This window comes from Dermacentor variabilis, chromosome 3 (assembly GCF_050947875.1).
Source record: "Dermacentor variabilis isolate Ectoservices chromosome 3, ASM5094787v1, whole genome shotgun sequence".
Classification (NCBI taxonomy): domain Eukaryota; kingdom Metazoa; phylum Arthropoda; class Arachnida; order Ixodida; family Ixodidae; genus Dermacentor; species Dermacentor variabilis.
The window spans coordinates 129225407-129240533 of NC_134570.1; the positions used below are offsets into that span (position 1 = coordinate 129225407).

General features: G+C 46.4%; 1 protein-coding gene across 1 annotated transcript; it reads right to left on the reverse strand.

Moving 5' to 3' along the window:
- Window positions 1–6498: 6498 nt before the first annotated feature.
- On the reverse strand, window positions 6499–14847 carry LOC142576280 (glutathione S-transferase 1-like). The gene is made up of 5 exons (XM_075686334.1): window positions 14563–14847; window positions 12699–12757; window positions 10993–11134; window positions 8758–8928; window positions 6499–6850 (listed from the first exon to the last, which is right to left on the reverse strand). Exons 1-5 carry the CDS (start codon window positions 14701–14703, stop codon window positions 6713–6715), a joined length of 651 nt encoding a protein of 216 aa, XP_075542449.1. The 5' UTR covers window positions 14704–14847; the 3' UTR covers window positions 6499–6712.
- Window positions 14848–15127: the final 280 nt, after the last annotated feature.

Sequence of the window (15127 nt, forward strand, 5' to 3'; positions counted from 1 at the left end):
GTCATGTCATCTACATCGCGCCGTACCTTAATTGGGGTAAAGCAGAAAAGGCCAAGTTCGACTCCCTAATCAGAACCGGCCTCAAGCGCGTGCTCGGCCTTCCGCAGTCCACAAGCATTCAGAAGCTGCTGGAGCTAGGACTCGATAACACCATCGATGAGCTAATAGAAGCTCACGCAGCCGCGCAGGTAATGAGACTTTCATCCACTAAGCCAGGGATTAAAATTTTAGAAGAAGCGGGAATCCAACCCAGACGTAAACCGGTGACCAAAGTTAGCTTGACCCGGCAAATCAGAACTCGCATCATGATTGACGCCGTCCCGCGAAACATCCACCCAGTACATAACGAGGGTAGAAGATTCGGGAGAGCCAAGTCCGTCCTTAAAAAGTTCAATCAGCAGAAACTAGATGCCCTCTTTGTCGATGCTGCCAGACATAACAGTGGGGATAAGTTCGCTGTCTCGGTGGTAGACGCGGGGGGCAACCTGGTCAATGCAGCCTCTGTTTAACGAAGTTTGCCCATGTGGCGGAGGAAGAGACGATCGCTCTGGCTTTCCAAAGCTCAAAAGCACCTGCTATCGTCTTCTAGGACTCCCACATGGCGGTTGGATCCTTCTCGTCCGCCCTCATATCTGAAAGGGCGAACATAATTGTGATTAAAGTACTTCAAATACTAGGGAGAGCAGCGAAGGAGGATAGCAAATCTCGCGGTTCCCAGCCAATTTAGATAGCTCAAGTAACCCGCTTGGATGTAATCCAAACGAGGAGGCCCACCAGAGAGTGCGCAATTTCACGCACCGCACTGTCGCGGGTAGCCAGGCTTGGAACGAAGTCAACATCTACAAAGATCTATTATGTGCTTTTCACGAAATTGTTTCCCATTATCGACTAGGCAGGAGGATATTTCCACCCCTTCACCCCAAATTGAACAAACCTCAAGCTACCGTACTCAGACTCCTGTAGGCCCATTCGTATCCAACTCCTCGGTCCCGTAACAAGATAGATACTGAACACTCACAGCCGTGCCCCAAATGTGGTCATGACTCATGCTCTTTTGACCACATGCTCTGGCTGTGCCCCGCCCTTAACGCCTCTCCACCCATCACGAAAGAACAATGGCAGGAATCTCTCAAGAGCAGCAATCTCTACATTCAACTCCAGGCTGTCCAGAAGGCCCTCGACATTGCGGCGGGACTTGATCTCCCGGTACAATCGTGGGCGGAGCCACCGACTAGATCTTCGGGAGCCTTCGGTTTTGGCTCCTCAAGATTTCAGTCCCTCAGGACTCAAATAAAGTCCTTGTCATGTCATGTCACTGTGAAAGGTACAGTTTTCCTTCGCTATGTTTATATAGGTGTTCTGTGGTCAAGGCGCGTTTATAGACCGATGTTATCGGCGTGCGCGCGAGCGCCGCTCGACGCCGGGCGCGTCGGAGCTTGTTGGCAGCGTCCGGTTACATTGGCAGCGCCAGTCTGTCGAACCATCGGTCCAACTATGGACGCTGTTCTCCCCAACGTGACAAAAGGTGTGCGCTCTTACGTTACGTCGGACTATGTTTAGCTCTTTGGTGTGACCTGGAACTCCTCTAGGCCAGGTCACGCCGACGCTCTCACTTCGAAGTCAAAGCAGTTGAAAACGCTCCGAGTTGGAGGCTGACGCTCCGAAAGATTCATCAAAATGTACTCCGAGCGCTCGACTTCTACCACCCGAACGCATGGCCACTTTTCAGAGCCCTCTAGAGCGCTCGGAAACGACCATCCGAATTCACCACAAGCTTTCAAGCTACGGAAACTCTTACAGTTCTGAGAATTCCCGGACGCCGTCACACGCCAGGACGCGGACCTAAATTGTCATCAACGGAATTCGAGTGTAGAAATTCTGGTTCGCAAACATTATTCAGACTGTGGCAAACAAGAGCAACGCAAAATTGTCCTTTATTATCGATAAAAAAGCATCAATACAGCGGAATTTAGGCGTGGAGAAAATCATTTATAAGGAGATTTTTCTTTTTGGTGTAAAGTTATATATGGTGACTTTATTGTTCTTTGAAACGTTGTTTGCGTGTTTATTTGTATTGTGACACTGATGTTCGCATCATTGCTTTAAGTGCGTCTTTTTCATCAGGTCTTGTAATTTTGACTTGCTTGTGATAACGCAACTTTGTTGTAACTATGTTGTATATGTAGTGTATATTGTGGTTCAACTGTGTTTTGTATGTACCACGTATTCGAGGGTCAAGCAGTAGCTGCCGCAGTATTGGTGCGCCTAAGTCTCCTCTTACAATGTCAGGAAAAAGATTATACAACTTTGTTCACGCAGGCAAGTGTTCATTGCTGTTGGCGTCTCCTTTATATGTCCAAGCTCGTACAATTTTTATTTTAAGCCGACCCCTGTGTTTCTATTCCCAAGTGACGTCCTTTCGCATAGTCCTTCACAACTGGTCTGATAAAATAATTAAGGCAAAACCTTCTTGGTGGAGGTAAGGAAAGGGCATTAATTAGTTGCCAACCATGAATCTAGAGGCCTCTGACATAATACCGGCGTTTCGGCTCGTGATCAAGGGCTTCATAGTTCCACGCAATTTTTAGTGCTTCAATCAAGTGATGAACGAAGTCGAACTGACGTTTTAAGGTTGCGTCGTCTATTCTTCCACAAGTACTTCGACCACCACTTCTGTTAGCAAAAGCGCTGACGGTAAGACCAATTTATCCTTACATCTTGAGGTTTATTTGTTGTGGAGACATGTTTCTTAACCAAGGTGTGTTGGCTGCCATTGTCCAAAATACTTTTAATGTCCCAGCAGCCTTGGCGCCCTGTATTAAAGCTCGTAACGTTTGCAGTAGTAGTGGTTCTATATTACTAAGGTGCTATCGCAACCAGCGTGCCCATCAGAGATACAAGGCTTACTGCGTTGAAGAAAAAAAAGCTCACAGGTGCGTGTGTGTGCAGTCGCTGTACTCCACACCAAGGTAATCCAGCTTTTTGCATATTGATGACGGCACTCATTTAATGATCTTGTTTTTCAATGCCATGCCTTTCCTTTGTGCCACGTAGCTTACTCTCTCTCCTTCCCACTTCACGAACCCGCATATGTTTACTGTGTGTGTAAAAAAAACACTTTGGTTGACAGTCATTGCTTCGCACATTTCCATATATCCCGTGTCTAGCGCTGCTACGCATTTTTTATACTGTAAACGATAACAAATTTTATAATCTTCACAATTCAGTGATTGACCAACAAAAATTCTTGGCTACGTTCCAGAAGTATTAAAGGTAACTTCTGGATCATTGTGGGGAAGTGTCAACTGGGCTCGTTTCATTTCTTTCGTACGGTCAGCACTCGTACAGAGGTTTAAAAGTACAAATATCTTCGCTTCACTCTCTTCAGTAATCTTAGTTGGTCACCGCAAATCTCAAATTTCTACGCGTTGCCTTTGTGTGTGTGCCCACGACGCACTCTTGCGCTACTTCGCACATTGCATATTGCAACTTTAGAAAGATTACGTTTATTAGTGCAACCTGCACTCCGTAAATTTCTGGCGTACATTGACGGCACAATGTGTGTGGGCAAGCTCCAAGGCAATGTCTTGGGGCATGCAAGCCGAGATGGGGTGCGGGAGGGGGCACCCCGCCTTATGTAGGGCGCGGGCGGTTACCCTTCGACTTCTACAAGCCCGTGCATACCCTAACCTCGCGGTTCTTCATGCCATATACCCTGAAAGATATCCCAGTGCGGACTGCCCTGCCTGTGGACTAAGGGCAACATTGGACCATGTGTTGTGGGAGTGTGAATCCATCGGCTCCTCCTTCAGCGAAGATAGGTGGGCTGCGCTCTTGGGCAGCCCCGAACTCAACGACCAAACCCTGGCCGTCCAGAGTGCCCGCGATCGGGCCGTCAAGATGGGCTTGGCGGTCCCTACGTGGGACTAGCCGGGTGGCGCGGGGTCTTCCCTGCGTCTTCTCTGGACCAAAATAAAGTTACTTCACTCACTCACTCATGCAAGCCGAGAAAGTGAACGGGCACTGAGAGTTGGGGTAGAAGACAATGGTTTCACGGGAAGGACACCGGCGTGGCTAGGAAACGCAGTGCAAGTGATAGCTGGCGGACCAATGTCACCACAGTGTTGCCACAGAATCTCACTCGGAACAGCCGCACGCACTGATATGCGTCTCGCCAGCCTCCAAGGCACGGCTCGCGACTGTATCATCTCCACGGCTTGGATTAGGGAGGCCACGTGACTCGTGTCAGGCGCACGCCGGCGCTTTGGCACGCTCGGGCGTTGACGCAAGGTATCGTTGCTGAGAAGTAGAGGACTGGCCGGTTGGGTAGTTGGTGGGGCGGGAAGTTGTTTCACGTCGTGGGATAAACAAGACGCCGGATCGAGGCACAGCCGTCGTATCGAAGCGTTAGTAAGAGCCCCATTGCCCAGTGAGGGCACCATGCGCGGCGTTATGCGGGCTCGTTAACTGTGAGCGAAACATGTCTACCAATCAGCAAAGAACGCGCAGCATTTCAATCCTTCTCTGAGCGGCGCGCATCACCCGCTTTCTCCCAATAATGGCGCGGCGCGGCGCATTTCTACCATCCGCGCCAGCGCCGGAGCGAAGGAAAAAAGAACAGGAAAGGTCGCCTCCGTGCATACCGTTCGCCGCAAGCGTTTCCCGGTAAAGATTACGGTTGCATAACCTGCAGTTGCCAGGAAGCGTGAGAAGCAGTCAGGGGATCTGTAGTACTATCTCGTTCTACTTTTAAAGGCACAGTTAAGCGACTCCCAAGTTTTTGTCTCCCCACAGTGTCTCCTGTGGTGCATGCGCGGTGGAAGATTTGCGAACATTGGGGGAGCTCTGACGAGGCGCCAATAGCGAAGAGGACGACTTAGTGTAAGCCGCTCTTTCAGAACCGTCAGCCGTTGAGAGAGACTATGGCATGCTGCGTAATTGATGGGGAACTGGCACGTCAAAATGTTGAAAAAAAAGGTGATCTTCAGGTCATAGTACATGTTCTGGTCTGGTGGTGGAAGGTGAAGACCACAAAAGGCGTCAGCGGGAATTTCTCGCTTGAGAAGCAGGTATCGCCATAGCTGCGATGACACGCCATGTACCTGCACTTGTGCATCTACGCACGCGAACCACACGATAGGGCTGTGCGGACGGTAGGGACACATTTTCAAGCACCAAGGGTCGTCCAGCTTTGGTGGACGCCACTGTTCTTCAAGTTGGTCCATGACTGCAGGCAGAGCTTGGTAGCTGGCGATGCCGAACTGGTCCTTGTTGGTGCTGCGATTATCCCTTCGTCCGGGGCAACGAGGGCAGGACGCGAGGGGCCACAGCATAGCGCCAGAACAGAAGCACCAGCGAAGCAGTCTTCTAGAAGGGAACTGCACCTGCTTTGCTTGCGCACTCAGCACGCGCCGCCAATCTTTACTCTCGTCGCCTATGACCGCCGGCACTAAGACGCCAGCTGAGAGTGCCGACCTTAGCGCCCCACGTTGTGACGTCGGTGCGTTGTGCGTGGTATTCACTTAAGTCCGGAGATTACCAAGTTCCACATTGACAGAAGTTGTATCCAAGGAAGTGCATTGAAGGACGGCCCCTACGACGTGACAAATTGGCGTAGACTGGTCCATTGAAGACTGGCACGCGCAGAGAGCCGCATATCTAGTGACCCAAGTCGGTGTTAAAGAGGTTCACTGAAGACTGGCGTACATCTATTGACCCAGGTTGGTGCGAAACAGGTTCATTTTAGACCGGCACTTGCACAGCAACCCAAGTTGGCATGTAAGTGGTTTATTCAAAAGCGCCAAATATCCACTGACCAAAGTTTGCATGAAGGAGGCTCATTAAGGAGTGGCACGTACCCAGTGTCCCATAACCATTGAACCGAAGTTAGTTGCCGCGATAGACGTTAGGTACAAAAATTCAGATGCTTTGGCTGTGTCCACAACGGAATATCGTGAGAAAGCCCCTTTTCCCGGCAATGCTGAATAGCAACGTCCCCAGCTGGTCGGGCATCTCGTTCATCCCTTTCGCCAGTGCACTTCGCACGTTTGTGCAATCTGTCGTTCTTCAGCGATTCACTTTCCATATTTATTTCGCACATACGCGAGCGGGCGTGCTTGCACTCAAGGTGAAGCGCAAGGAAGGGGTGATTAAACGGCGTGACATGCCTGCTGCTTTTATAGGGAGATCAGTAGATTTCAATGATGTCACGCTCGGCAGATCCAATGAGCCTTGGCCAAGGAAAATTGAGGGAGCTGGCCGCTTCGCGGGCACAGAAGGAGATGCTGTGTTCACGAAACGGAAACAGCCTCTTCGCATGGGGCTTTATGAAGAGGCTTCAAACAGACAGGCGAAATCCGCGTTGGTAAGCTAGTAATGCTTTCGTACTAAAAATACACCACGCGATGTGGTTGAAGTGGCGAAACAATGCTTTTCAAGTTAGAACACCGCAAACTGCCTTAGCTGCATGCCTGTTCTACTCAAGAAAGGCTTCGGCAATGGGAGAGGAGGGGGGAAACATTTATTAAAAGAAAGAAAGGACAAGCAGCGGTCTTTCTGCTTGTGCGCAGTGGGAGTCACGATACACTATCGAAGTAAACCCAAAGAAGAAAGCTTTCAAGCAACGTGGTTTTCAGTGTACCGTTTAAGGGCGGCTTTTCAGTCACGACATGAACGTTCTCGTTTATTAGTTGGTTAGCGTAAGTTTCACAGTTTACTGAAGCGAAGCCCAGTGCTGCTTAACGTAGCAGATAGCATGTCCATAGATTTCCTCGAAATAAGGCAGTTCCGACTTCATGCGTTCGTAGTAGCTGACAAGCTTCGGGTACTTGGCATGGTCGACACAGTCGATCTGAAATGACGCAAGCAGAGCAACTGGTTATTGCAATAGGAATGTGGAAGAGACTTGGAAAGGCAGAAATATAATGTAACACAAACGAGGGCTGAATCATCGGACTTAGCTAGTCTATTTAAGTTACTAGGTGAGATGGTAAGGAAAGAGAGGGGAGAGTAAAAAAAATTAAAACGAAGGCGTTTAGGAAAGAATCTGTTGCTCATAAATAAAATAGCAAAAGAACTGACAGCGATTTTTACCGTTGCATACGAAGTTTGCAGCCTATCTGAAAAGCCGCAGTATCCTTCACAGTGTGACGGGGAGTGTTTCGAACACTAATCCAAAATGTCCTTAAAACGGGGTCGATGGTAAACGCACGCCAATCTATAAGTCACTGACTGTCCATTTCAGGATGTGCAAAGCGGCACTTAACACACTACTGGCATGCAACAACGTCAGGCTGAATTTGTAAAATTGCACAAATAAAGAAACAAGCAATAGAGTGAACGGAGAAAGCCGGAAATCTGTTCTAATTGTTGCAGTCTGTAGCTTTCAGCTAATACTGGATGTTTGCACTGGATTGTGCAGATGTGCATGGGAGCTTACTGGCGCAGCTAGCGATGAAGGTACATTACGTATTTAGACACTATTGGTTAACTACGCTCGTAGATGCGATTGAAATTGCCGTAGCGAATTGCTGGTAGATGAACACAAATCCGCTGCCTCGTGCTTGATAGTATAAAATAGACGCCGAGTAGACATGCGGTAATGTTGCCACTCTTTTGCCAGAGTGTACTCGGATATCTACAGAATGTCCTACACAATAGCATTTATTATTCTTAATTCCATCGGCGAGAATGAATAATAAAATACGTATCGCAGCTTGTGACCCATCTATTTTTGTACTACAAACACACAAGTAAAACCGAATTTTCGATACAAAACAGATGAAATAAAAATAAAAGTATGTTCCTGAAATAAGTTTAGAAATGTCAAAGTGGCTGCGTGCGAACACAGAACAAACTGCCAAGTGTTAGAACTACCGTAAACAAAGATTAAACAGCACAGAAAATACAAACCGAATACTGAATCAGGCAGCAGTGCAATGTTGTTAACTTATTTAATTGCATATACTGTTAGTCCCACTTGTGACTGTTACAGGAGTGGGTTTAAATACTCGTAGAAGAAAATGCAAATTACAGTCAAACCGTAAGAAGGCGCGTCCAAACAAGACAACTAACACACAGACTCCATGCAAGGCACTGTGTCAACTTGCAACCTCGCATATAGGGTCTCGGAACGGTGATATACCTGCAATTTCTTTCAGAGACTTCTTTGCGCCTGTCCATGCACACTTTCGCACTCACAGGGAAATGATATTCAGAGTGCTTGATGACTATGACAGCCATGCGTTTTCACAACTCTAGGCCAGTGCTTCCTACGTAACTCTCCGCGGAAGGCTATGTCTGTGCCACTCATGCTGCCGAGTTGCACGGGCCTATGCAAACATACTGATTACGCTGCATGCTATACGGCTAAAGTTCGTACACTCTTTATTAAGTATGTGCGCTTTAGTTGTCGTTCCATCCGCTTTCCTCTTGCGCCAGTACACGGTTGCCAACCATGGCTAGCGTTGGTTAACCTGAATGTTTTCCTATGAAGCCTTACCTCTCTGTTACTCAAAACGTGGCAATGAATTAAATCAAATAACGGGCTGACAAAGTTAGGCTCTTTTTAAATTAAATATCGTAATGCTTCCAGAATGGCAAACAAAAGCTTTTCTAAAGCAGCAATATTTTACCTTGAAAAGTGAATGCCAGAGCAAGCTACAAGTAAAAGGAACTGCGCAGATCGTCATTCTAATTACATAAAGGGAGAAACTTCATTGAAATAAACGAATCCTAAAGAAAACTTTGCGTTCTTACCTCGAGAGCCAGAATGAGGTGCGAGACAATTGCAAGATCGGCAAGGGTGAGCTTGTTGCCCACGGCGTAGTTCCCATCCCCGATGAGGTTCTGGATACCTTTGACAACATTTTCTTCGTAAGCTGTCACTTCTTCAGCACTGGCCTTTGTCTTGAGAAAGAAGCGAGGGCGCTACAGAGAAAATGGCAACGATAAGTTCGCGGTGGTCAAAAAAAAAGTGCTTGTGGCGTAAAGTATTCATCGCCATGACGATATCGCTAGGCAGTTCATCCAACACATGGTGTCAGTGTCATCATTGCAGAGTGTCGTGCAAGCACGAGAGGTCTAGCAGTTGCCACATTTTTGCAAATATCGTGCGACTCAAATGAATACAAGGTCATCCAAGAAATAGTAATCAGCTATCTGGTTATAGCTTTGCTAATCAAGCAAAGCTAAAAAAAACTACAATAATGTGTTATAATAAGCTAACAAACATTCACCACAAGGACAACATGGCGGAAATTACTTGTACTTACTAAAGAAAGCATAAATTATTGGAAATGAACGTGCATGAAAAGACTAAATGAGCATTTAGGCATCTTTAAAAATTAAGCATTGAAAAGTAGCAAGGTGTTTAATAAACCATGCGGTTTGTTTGCCCGTCGTTGTGGAAGAACTTGATGTCGCAGAATTTATAACAAGCGAAGTAATCTGGATGTTATGGCTTATCTGTAGGCAAAGTTTAAACAGCGACCGTTAAACATAGGCGCCAAAAAAGCAGTCGTGCATCTACTCGAAAGCGGCAATTTTATGATTGCTATACTTGACGTTTTTCAGTGTACTTGCATGACTGTACTCAAAGTGGATCATTTAAAATATCATGAAAGCGTTCGAAAGAAATATTTTTCCTGGAAATTCGGTCTTGATTTATTGAGGTCGCTCAAGTAGGGCCTTTTTATATTTAAACCAATTTCTCTTGCACCAGTACTACTCAATACAGGCACCTTGATTGCCTTGATACCCACACTAATTTTATTTTCTCGCTACGTTTCGAAATCTTACTACAGCTCTCACGCATTACTAGGTATAGCGTGATGTGCGCTATTGTAAATGGACGGCTAAAACAACCCCTTCAAAATTGAAACCTACTCAGTACTTTTTTACCGAGGCTGGCAAGAAGCTTCTAAGTTCGATGTTAACCACAGACTTCTGTAGATTAAATTTTGTTTGCTGCTGGAACAGAAATTGGGCGGAAGAATGTACTATGGGTAGACGCGTAATCTGGGGCTCAGTTGACAAGCCAATCCGTCAAGCCCAGCGTAGCTAACTGTGCGCTGCTGTGAGGTGGAAGTATGGAATCGCCTAGCGGAAAATGTTAACACCTTTCTGGTGCAGCTTTGCAGTCTATGCGAGTGCATAACAAGCGTACACTTGCAATGGGCGTTTCTTGTTCGCCTGATTTGAAGCCGACCCCCCCCCCCCCCAATCCCATTTCCATTACACTGTAACATTGCGCTGTAACTACGAGGTTTCATGGAGACATTCTTTTTTCACGAATTTGTTCACAGTGAGTCAATTGGACGGAAACAGCTGAAGGGCAGTCACGATAGTATTTAATCACAAGCGAAAACTTTTTTGCACAGCTGTTTTGCAGCACTGCAATGTGCCGCATGTTTCTAGAAATGGCAAATGGGCGAATAAACTATACATAAATAGAACGCCTATTAAAAGAGCAAGAAGTGCAGGAACATCTGCCCTGTTGAGGGCCTTAGTGGGTGGCTCAACAAATATCCCAACCTTCGACTAACTGCTGTTGACATTTATGGCTAATTAGTACAAATTGACCATTGATGCTAAGCGGCGCTGCATCGTTGCAACAGAAGACAGACGAAGAAATAACGATCACGCACAAGAAAGTGAACCGATTAACAACTGTTTTAGTGACCTTCAGAGAACACATTCTACATGTATACAAAGAACAGAAGGAAACAAAGCGTGAAGCAAGAATACTCATTTAGAATTTCTGCTGCTTACCGATATTATGTAGATTTCACAATGCATGTCACCTATCGAAATAGAAGTGCTAACGCACGTGCGAAATGCACATGGACGCCTGCTGAAATCCTCTCCTCGCGTTTTCTTTGTGTATGTCATCTCAGGACAATGCAGGAGAACTTTAGAACCATAATGCAAAACAAAATACCTAACACGGAAGCGTTTATGTACGACATCTGAAAGGACAAGATGCGAACTTACGAAGAAGGCCGCTGCCTGGGGATGGATAGTACCGGAAAGGGCGGCGAGGGCCTGGTCGACGCGGGTCCGTGCTTTGACGTCTTCGGGGTAAAGCTCGGATTTTGGGGCGTACTTGCGCAGGAGATAGTAGGCGATCGCTATGCTGCGAGAGAAGAACGGCGGACTTGAGCGACTGCATGGTTTAAGATTTCCAATAGGCAGGAGGAGTAAGCTTCTGCCACAATATAACTAAGCGCCCTTTTCTTACTATTTTGTTCGGAATAGCCTTTCTCCTACCGTCAGCGTTCACACGTCGCTGTAGCGAAATTTTCGTGCGCAGACAAGCTTCTGCCTTATCTCAATGATATCAAAGTCGTCACAGCTGGGTTCTAATATAATCCAGCTACGGCTATCACTACTGCACCAAACAAAAAAACCTAAACACACTTATCTTAAGACTTCGGGCATTTACTAAAACTTAAAAAGGTTCAGATGGCACAGTCGGGGTTGATGGTTTTATATCTATCTACTAAAAGTTATCCAACGCTTTGCATACGCAAGGTAGCGTTTAGCTCACATCAAGCATGCTAGAACAGTGACAGATGTCCTGTACGCTATTCTGCTATTAACAAATCTTGAAAACACTAGAAAAGCTAGCCATCTTGAAGTGTAATACACCAAGAAGATAGCTGAACGCGAACTGCTTAAAGCCTGCACTGATTTCAATATCTTATTTAGTGCTGTGCAAACTTCGGATTTCCTTGACGGCTTTTGAATATCACAACACAACAGATAAGCAATTGAGTGATCTCTACACATAATGTTATTGTTAACTGCAAATTGTCTCGTCGATAATAAGACTCTCCAGTGCCTAAGAATTTAGTTTATATCAACTTGCCAACACCGCGGAAGACGGAGACCGTTGCGAACTAACATGCGCCTGCCTAGATGGCTAAAAAAGAACTTTGCAAATTAGGAACACATTACCTCGAACATTTTACGCGGCACATTTTAACGCGGATACGCCAGGGTGTATCCGCGAGTATTACACGAATATTCGTGCTACAGTCGGGGGGTGCAAATATGTCCATGAACCTTCCACCACCTTGCGCTTTTCCGCAGAACTGATTAGGCAAGAGTAAATGTTTTTGAATATAGAGAGATACGATTACACTTTTACACGTGTGAACTTTGCGCGAGTGAGAGGAGCACTGATTCGACGAAACGTTACATTCGGCAGCTCAAAAATAACAAAAAAAATCTGGTAGAATCTGGTAGTCTTGGGCGTTTAGTTAATTGGAAATGTTTTAAAAGGTAAGAATATTTGCCAAACGATTGCATGGCGTCTCACCAGCGCTCGCATGCTTTCTGATGAATTAGACTGAAACAAAATTGAGCAATGAACTTCACCCGCCACATATTTGTCTATTCAGAATGATCCCACGCAACCTAATAGATCAAAATGTTACAAATTATAGCTTGTATTGCCTTTTTTTTCGCTGCAGTCAAATTATTATAGCTTCAATCAAGCATGATATGATGTCCATGGTGGTGGTGGTCAGACGTCAATAAATAACGTCACCTAGAGGTCGAAATTACCCTGTAGGTAACTTCACGAAGTCGAACGTACTGTAACAAACACAGTCACCAAGCCGCACTCAAGCTTCCTCGGGTGTGATCGAACAGTTACGTGTGCGACCAGCGATCCGAAAACACTCCGGCATTACCTTTCGTAAACAACGAAGCCGTCGTCGTCAATGGCAGGTACTTTGTGGAAAGGGTTGACCTGGGAAGGAAATTGAAAGTCAGTTGGAACCCTAAAATCACAACTTTCATACCACTTATTCTGAGCAAGAGAGCGCCGGCGAACAGAATGGGAAATAAACGAAGCCGAGAGGATGAAAGACTAAGTTGAAGGTCGAAACTCTGCTCTCTTTCGCCTTGCCGTTTCCTAGTCTGTTCGCAGGACACTTATCCTGCCCAATATTATATAAGAACACGCACTACAAACTACCCCCCTGAACACTTTATTCCAGCTCCATGAGCAGAAGGTAATCTTACATATGTGCAGTGCCGTCCTCTTTTCCCTCAGTTGAAAGCTACTCATCAAAATGATCTTTATTATAGCCCATGCAATACAAAAAGTCGACATCACATTGAGCTGAGCATTTAAATTGTCGACATGAGGAAGCGCACTGGCCGCTTGAGTATACAATGGGTTCTTTTTTTTTAAATTGCAACATGTAAAAAAAAGCCTGCAGGACATTGGAATTATGCCACTACCCATATTACTGCCATGTCGGCCACAGTTTACAATAAAAAGACAAGGCAGTTCATTCTGTAAGTAAATTTAATTACATTAGTAACTGCATAGTTACAAATTTTACCGCCCACATATATGCCGATAATTGAAGGCACTTTTCTGAAAAGACCAGCTACACGTTGAAATTGAAAGTGGTCATGTAGACCGAAATCACTGGCATTAGTCCGGTAACTTCACCTGATTAGGCACGCTCCCCCGTGAAGCCTGACTTTCTTTCCAACACCCCTACGACGCCGGATTGGGGCGTAACATTTATTCCATATCCCTACGTGCTTATTGCGATTTCAGAGTATGGCAAGTTCCAACTATAGCTACTCCCGATTTAGTGGCGCTAGTAGTCTGTTAAATGCGATAACGTTTAACGTCTTGAAGCAGCCCATGCTATGAGATACGGTGCAGTTGGGGGCTTCGGATTTATTTCTCGCATGTTGGGCTCTTAAGGTGTTGCTCAATATCATTATGTATGTTAACAACGGTACAGCCGAAGAGTACATTTAATCGCGGAGAATAATAGAGCAAGTACACGCGAAAAACAAGAGCCAGGAATATGCAGATAGCGCGCTTAGTGCTTGAGCAGTTTATTGAACTCTTCGCGGGCGTGTACGTTAGCGGGAACTGGATAAGATTAGATAAAGGCAACTTGGCTAAGGCATAAATATAGCGTCTGTGGCAGTGCGAGAACGAAAGCGGAGACGTAAACAACGCCAGCGGCTTTAGGATTGCGCAAACAACGCTTCCTTCTCTCTGCTTCTTCCTTGGATGCTCACTCAAGGCCCGATTCATACCATGGTGCGCCACGAAAAATGGGCTACTTAAAGCTTGGGGGGAACCAGCGTGCCTCAGTAAAAGACAAGAGAACACAGCATTTAAAACCACTATGAAACAACTAAAAATACCACGGGACTATCTAGCGAGCCGAAAAATACGGAACAGCAACGACAGCACGAAACAATTTCATTATACTCAATACTGGGTTCAATCACCAACTCCGCAAGAACAAAATCAATGCACAATTACTCAAAATGAGAATTGCGAAGTTATTCGTGCACAAAATAAAGATTAGGTGGCAGACGTTCAAGGATAAGCGTAGCCGGTGAACATTCTGCTAAAGCGTCCATGTTCTTCGCACGTGAAATAAGCCGCAGTACTACTTTGTAATGATACGCTAAGATCAAAAGCATTTTCCTGCTAGCAGAAGATTGATGAATTGAAAGAAATAACGCATTGAAAGAAAAAGACACGACAGGCTTCTTGAAGTGTTCACTTACCTTGAGGTATTCATCACCGAGGTGTTCCTTGTTCGCCATGTCCAGGTTCTTGATTTTCATTTCGACACCTACGTGCTTGGCGACACAGCGCACGAAGCCGCAGGGCGGGCTGCCTGGCAAGTTGTACAGAGTGACCGGCATGGCGGCTGGGAATTGTCTCCGGAGGGTTTCCGCTTGGCTCAATGGACCGAGAATGGTAGAGAGGGCGACCGGCAGTGGCACGCACTTTATAGCCGACAGCTGCACAAACGGCCGTGTAGACAGACTTCGCGAAGCGCGGCGCCACTGCAGAGGGGGGTGTTACATAACGGCCTTGAACGCAGCTACACGTAAGACACGTGGGCAACTTTCTTTCTCTCTGCGCGCGATAGCGAGCCGACGAACGTATCGGCGAAGAGCTGAACTTCGCTTCGCAGACGCTCGCGGTAAAGCAGGAAACTGCGGCAGCGGTGGGCGGGAAACTGATATTGGCGCGCCGATATCAAGCACACGTGCGAGGCGTCGATCCCGAGGCATTTGGAGCGAGCCACATTGTCCAAGTTTCCATAGTTCTGAGGGTGCTCGA

Bases quoted from the DNA above. Each gene is read 5' to 3' on its own strand.
- LOC142576280 (XM_075686334.1), bottom strand. From the start codon at position 14,703: ATGCCGGTCACTCTGTACAACTTGCCAGGCAGCCCGCCCTGCGGCTTC. The intron at 12,758-14,562 runs GTAAGTGAACAC...TTTCCTTCCCAG, and splicing joins TCGGTGATGAATACCTCAAG to GTCAACCCTTTCCACAAAGT. The intron at 11,135-12,698 runs GTAATGCCGGAG...CTTCTCTCGCAG, and splicing joins GGCTTCGTTGTTTACGAAAG to CATAGCGATCGCCTACTATC.